The sequence below is a fragment of the Nannospalax galili genome, unplaced genomic scaffold (genome assembly GCF_000622305.1).
Source record: "Nannospalax galili isolate Female #2095 unplaced genomic scaffold, S.galili_v1.0 scaffold675, whole genome shotgun sequence".
Taxonomy (NCBI): Eukaryota; Metazoa; Chordata; class Mammalia; order Rodentia; family Spalacidae; genus Nannospalax; species Nannospalax galili.
The window spans coordinates 2,442,085-2,448,551 of NW_008337205.1; the positions used below are offsets into that span (position 1 = coordinate 2,442,085).

Below are 6,467 nucleotides of genomic sequence, written 5' to 3' on the forward strand. Positions count from 1 at the left end.
AGCAGAGAAAAATCTTCTTCCCCCTGCTGGTAGGGATCGAACTTGCACTCTCCCTGGATGCTGGAGGCGTTGCTATGGCGACAAACTGCTACAAGCCCAACACCTGGCAAACTTCTGAGACAAGCTAGATCTCAGACTGGCATCCGTGACTGACAGCCTGGAATCTCTCAAACAACAAATAAACTCTCTCGCCAGGATTGTGCTCCACAACAGAAAAACATTGGACTTAATAACTGCTGGACATGGGGAGGGTGTATATTGGGAAAAAGTGCTTTCTTTGTAAATGAATCAAATTGTTGTTGAAACCAATGTTAACACTCACAAAAAACCTTGTAATAATCCATTTTCAAGATTTCAACCCACCAAACAATTAGGTTGGCTTAACAATCCCTTGTTTACATAGCTCCTATCCCTTGTTGCCCCCTGGTAATACTGTATATTATTTTGATACTTGCTCACTGTTTTTAAGATTTCCTTGCTGACAAATTACTGCCATTTGCTAAAATCACTACAAAACAGGTCATGGTCGATTATCAGACTTTGAATTCTCCCGACAGATGAGTCGGCCCTTAGGGCTGGTGATGGCACTTCTCCATTTTTAAATCAAAGAGGGGGAGATGTTGGGAACCCCTGTTGTGAAGTAGAAGTCTCTCCATGTCTGGAAAGCTCACGAGCTCGGTTTTCAAATGCAGATGACTCCTTTCAGCAGAGAACCTGGCATCCTCCTGACTCTCCTTTTGAAGTGCCCGCCGTTTATGCTCTAACATAAACATGGCCTCTGGCTCTGTAAAACCCATGCTTTCCTGTGTGATTTTTCAGGTAGTCTGGCAGCATGGCGGGGCCCCATTTCCACACACAAATGAAGTAAATGGGGCATCCTAAAAGCACCTATCAACTAAGGCTTTTGCCACTGCCCCCACAGTATAAATATCCTGGTTTCCCCTTAATAAATCAGAGTTGCATCAGAAGCTGTGTCTGAAGCTGTATCACTGAACCCTGCATCTCTCTGGAGGGGGCTGTCCCTTCGTAAACAAGAACTCACGAAGACCCTGCTTTCCCCGTTCCCGCACCTCCCCTCGTGACCCAGCAGCTGATGGATCTCGAACCCAGAGGGAGTGCCTGGTAGATTAGAATGGAACCCGCCTGAGAGCGCAGTGATCAGTAGAGTCGCCAGCACCCAGTAGTCACGGAGAGCCTCAGCAACACGGTACGCAACACACGCGCACCCCAGCAACGCGGTGCGTGGGACCCACCCATAGAAAATGACCACTATGAGGTGAGCATCTCTGCTCCATCAGACCGCCTCTGCTGTCATATTCTGACTCTCCACAGGCACAAAGTAATGGAGTCATCTGACCATGGACTAAACCTTTGAACAGTGAGCCAAAATAAACCTCTCCTCTTCTGAATTGCCTCTCTCAGATATTTATCACAGCAATGAAATACCTGCCACAAAGGAAAACAAAGCAAAAACTTCACTGTGCGGCAGGGCAGCCACCTCACTTAAATTCCTTGAAGTAGAATTATCTATTTAAAAAAAAAGAAAGAAACCAGAAGTTTTGATAGGTTACATAAGGTCTTGGAGCTATAACAACAACTAACTGAACAGAACTGATATCCAGGGGTGACTGGAAGGTATATTCTCTTCCCACTTCTCAGTAACTTCACTGTTCTTGTCGCTGATTGGTTTTCAGCGCTCCTGTGATGACCTACATTGTACACTTAACTTGAGAGTCAGAACTTAATGTTCTGACATGGTGGTACAGTATTTGAACACTGCTAATAATGCATGGAGACAAAGAGAAACGGAATAAAAGTAGAAATATAGAAAACTCTAACTTCACTCCAAATTTGACATCTTTAAGCCTGTATCTCAGAAACAAGAGTGCACACAATGACCTCTGACAGGATTGGTATATAAGCTGTTACCAGTCTCTAGTATTCCTCATCTAAAAGGTTACTCAAGGCCTGTGGTTTGGACAGCAGAGGATGGAAGCAGGGAAGAGGAGGAAAGAGGCAGGGAGCCTGCCTCACCTCTTTGCGTTTCTCCAGCAGGCTCTCCAGCCGCTCAGGTGCCATCTGCCCCGGTCCCTTGTGTCGTTCAGCTTCATACTGACGCTGATTGTTGTCTTTGTGCAGACTCAGCTGGAGGGCAACTCTTACCAGGGAAGTCATCAGCTTCATGGCTTTGAGTCAGGGAAAACAAGGAAATCACTGTTCAAGTCAGAGGAGGGAACAGGAGTTCAAAAGAGAAGTGAAAAAAGGACAAAGAAAATGAAAAACTAGAGTAGGGTGACCCTAAAGTCCTAAGGCTACCTGTCCTAGAGTGCCCCCTACAACTCTTTTAGCCTTCTTTTAAACATGGATATACTACCAAAGGTAAGCTCTGGGAAGATATGAAGACTGGGAACAGTTTCTGTGATCTAACTTTTCAAGTGTCCACTAGCGGGAAACAGAATGGAGATTTGACATAAATGCAACAAGGTACTGGAGATCTATGATGCAGATGGAAAAGTCCAGAACAGGAACAAATCCCATTAATCCCACTGAGTTTTGAGTGCTCACCAGCCAGAGTGCTAGTATGACGGAAGGCGCGGACCTGGGAGTCGGAGAGGCCAATGAGCAGGGAGATGAGGTCATCCATGGGAAAGCCATCATAGAGGAGGCTATACTGGCACTGGTAGACCAATGTCCTCACAAACTCACAGAAGCTGCCCTGAAACTTCTTCCAGGATGGACCTGGAGCCGTCAGGGGATAGTCTCCTGAATCCTACAGAAGGGTTTATGAAAAGGATGAGAAAAGTATTAGGTCTATGAAACCCTGAAGATTTGAATGTTAAAACCGACCAGCATAGTGAAAATGTATATCTAATATACTTCATTTTATGTTATCATCCCAATTCCAGAGGGATGCCAGGTGATTTCTGTAAGTCCCTTTTATTTTCAAGAGATTGAGTCTCCCTTCTAAAAGCTATTTCCCAGAATCAGAAAAGAATGGGGTAATGCGCCTTTTGTTTTGATTTGAACTAAGAAGAGCAAGAGAATCCTGGCTGGCTTCCTCCAACCTCATTAAACTGCTCTGTTAGGTGCTGGATGATCTCAGAGTTAGACATCTTCTTGAACATATCAGGAGTCACAGTGCCTAGAAAATGGAGGAGACAAGAGACTTAAAAGGAAAATAATAGGACACTGTAATCATTTACATTTACATTGGACATTTGAAGGTGAAATAGAGGACATACTGAAAAGAGCTTAGGGAGCAATCAGATGACTTGAACCATTCCTATTCATGAGCCTGTCACCATTCAATTGTACATCTGCTATGAGATAATTTCTAGAAAAATGCAAATGAATCAAGCAGTGAAGACTATGGTTTTAAAAAATGCCAAGGCTAGGTGCGGTGACATAAACCTTTAGGGAGGCAGAGGCAGGTAGACCTCTGTGAGTTCCAGGCCAGCCAGGGCTACACAGTGAGATCCTGTCTCCAAAAACAAAAGAAAAAAAACATAACAAAATGCTACAAACCTACCAAACCAAAACCAAACAAATGCAAAACAAAATAAAATTAGGCCAGATACTGAATTGTTATAAAACAACTTGACACTATATAGCCCAATAAACTAAACTTTGGCATGTGGAGTTTGGGTGTGCTATAGTAGCTGAGAAAAAAATATAGGTGAAGTAGCTAAAGAAAAAAAAGCTCTCATTCACAAGGACTAAAAGATGTTGGGTGTTATTTGCACACCTGTAATCATAGCACTCAAGAGGATTACTCCAAGCCCAAGGCCAGTCTGGGATACACAGTGAAACCCAAAATAAAAAACAAAACCCCTAAGGGTATCTGATGGTCCACTTTCAAGTTTGTATTTATCATTATCATCACAGAAGCATGATTTTTTTGCACCAAAGGGTCTTGCCTCAAAAATCAGTTAAATTGCCTACAAGATCACTTCCATTATTTACTCAGCAAAAATGTAGTTAATCCAGAATGTGGTGGCTCACACCTTTTATCCCAGCACTAGGGAGGCAGAGGCATGTGGATCTCTATGAGACCAAGGCCAGCCTGGTCTACATGGTGAGTTCTAGGCCAGTTGGGGATACAGGGAGACCCTGTCTCACCCACTCCCAAATCCCAAATAAATGAAGCTCAGATACATGCAGCTCTTCACATACTTTATCTTATTTAGAAAATGTCTAACTGTACTCATCTATACAGAGGAAAAGTTTTACAACAAGAAAGGGTGGAGGGACCAGAAAGTATAAAGAGTGTTTCCTCACTTTTACATCCACAGGATCGGATGAAAAAGTTAATAAGTTCCAAGAATCCTGCATTCTCATCTTGCTTGTAGCTGTCCAGCCATTCATCCACCAAAGACTAGGAAAAAAATATGGCTGATTTCTATTCCAGCAATATGACAGAACTGATAGCCTGTTCGATTTTCCCAAATGAAACACATGAACTTCTAATTAAAACATTACAAATATCTTTTAAAATATATTTATGAACTAGAATGAAAGGTAGAATTCTACACAGACCAAAAATGAGACAGTAGCAGTTCTGGGAAGATGCTGATTTTTGATGGTAGAGTTTTGGGTTGCATGAATGTGCACAGCACAGAGGATAGAGCTTAAAGTCATTCCAAGAGGAGCAGCGCAAGAGAAGGCTCCCATATGAAGCCTTATCCTGCAGAACTGCACCCTTATGAAAGCAAAGAACAGGAAATGAATCTACAGGGCAGCTAGGAACATCAAGAAAATGTATGCTTTAACAGTGTGCTGATGAGAAAAAATGAATTCTCTCAAGAATTCATAACCATATTAGCCCTCAGGTCTGGATTAGCGATTCAGATTCTCACTATCAATATGACCAGAATAATCTCCAGTAGAGAGCTTAATTAAAAACGATTCTGGAGCTAGGTATGGTGGTTCACATCTATAATTTTGGTATTTAGGAGGCAAAGGCAGAGGGATGAGGAGTTCAAAGTCATTCTCAGCTTCATAGTGAGTTTAAAGTCAACCTGGGCTACTTAAGACTCTGCCTCAAAACAACAGCCGAAAGTACCCAGAAGTGTTCTATTAACTGCCAGAAGCAAATGCAGGCTTCTCTCTTAGAAACCCACCTTAGACCCTGGCCCCAAAGAGGTCCAACTCATACAGCTCTGGAAAAAATGAGTGAATCACAATAAAACCTAACCAAATATATGAAGATGAAAGCACTGAAAGTTAAGAATTAAAAACAAAACATCACTCACTTAAAAAATTGAAGATTCACCAATTTATTATAAAATGATTAATATGATTAAAGAAATAAATACCTAAAAGTAGAAACAAAAAATAGTCAAATTTGAAAGTGCACTAACTTTGCAGAGTAAAGAATAAAATTTAAAACTTCATTGGATGGGTTACAGGTGCATAGACACAGCATAAGAGATGATGAACTGAGTCAAAGGAAGTATCTAAAATGCAACTAAGAGTGATTAACAGATGGAAGTGAAAGAAATGTAGAAGAGATGAGACGTTCTAATGACATTGAACTGAATTCCAAAATACAGTAAAATGAAAAGGCAGTATTTGAAAGGTGTTTTCCAGGGGCTGGAGAAGTGGGTCAGAGGTTAGAGTATGTGCTGCTTTTGCAGAGGAGCCAGGTCTGGTTCCCAGCACCCACACGGCAGCTCACAATCATCTGTACGCCAGTTCCAGGGGATCTGACGCCTTCTTATCAGGCACAAGCATGGTTCATATGCATACATGTAGGCAAAAATAAAAATTTTAAGTTGAAAGAAAAAGAATTTTCCGTACTTGAAAGATACCAATTCTCAGAGCCAGCACATTGATGGGCCTCTAGCATGACAAATAAAAAGGAAACTTAACCTTTAAACATCCTGCAAAACACCAGAACACAAAAACTAAGAAAATCTTCAAAATGGTTAAAAAAAATCACTTACAAAGGACATGCATTTAACACAAACTGAAACATTTACCAACGAAAACTATGCAAATACATTAGCCCTTAGTCATACAAGACTATTAAAATTCAACCAAATAACACTTAAAATCCAATTTCTGAGTAGAATAAACCATGTCAAGAACTCAATAATCACATGTAGCTAATGGATTCTATACTAGACTACAATGATATGTGAATTTATTTTTAATTTTCTTCTTTATTATTTATTATGTGTGTGTATGATATATCATCTTAGAATTCTAAATCTAGAAGAGCCAGGGTGGTGGCTTATGCCTGTAATCCCAGCACTCAAGAGGCTAAGGCAGGAGGACTGCTCTGCCAGAATACTGGATGAATTCTGGGCTAGCCTGAGATAAAAGGAGGCCTAGTCTCCAAAAAAAAAAAAAAAAAGTTCTGGATCAGGAGAAGAATTTTTAATGAAAAAAGTTTTGATACAAGCAAAAGGAGAAGATGTGTTGATAAACCCCTCCCACAAGGGTATTTAAAAGAGAATCTGAAC

General features: G+C 41.1%; 1 protein-coding gene across 2 annotated transcripts in view; it reads right to left on the reverse strand.

Annotated features, from left to right (window-relative positions):
* Window positions 1-6,467, reverse strand: part of Stag3 (stromal antigen 3) — a 36,174-nt gene that overhangs the window by 20,414 nt on the left and 9,293 nt on the right. For both annotated transcript variants that reach the window (XM_029563172.1, XM_008832381.3), the window contains exons 5-8: window positions 4,279-4,375; window positions 3,066-3,142; window positions 2,566-2,770; window positions 2,035-2,186 (exon numbers count right to left, since the gene is read on the reverse strand). In XM_029563172.1, coding sequence (XP_029419032.1) covers window positions 2,035-2,186; window positions 2,566-2,770; window positions 3,066-3,142; window positions 4,279-4,375 — 531 coding nt within the window. The remainder of the gene's footprint in view (window positions 1-2,034; window positions 2,187-2,565; window positions 2,771-3,065; window positions 3,143-4,278; window positions 4,376-6,467) is intronic.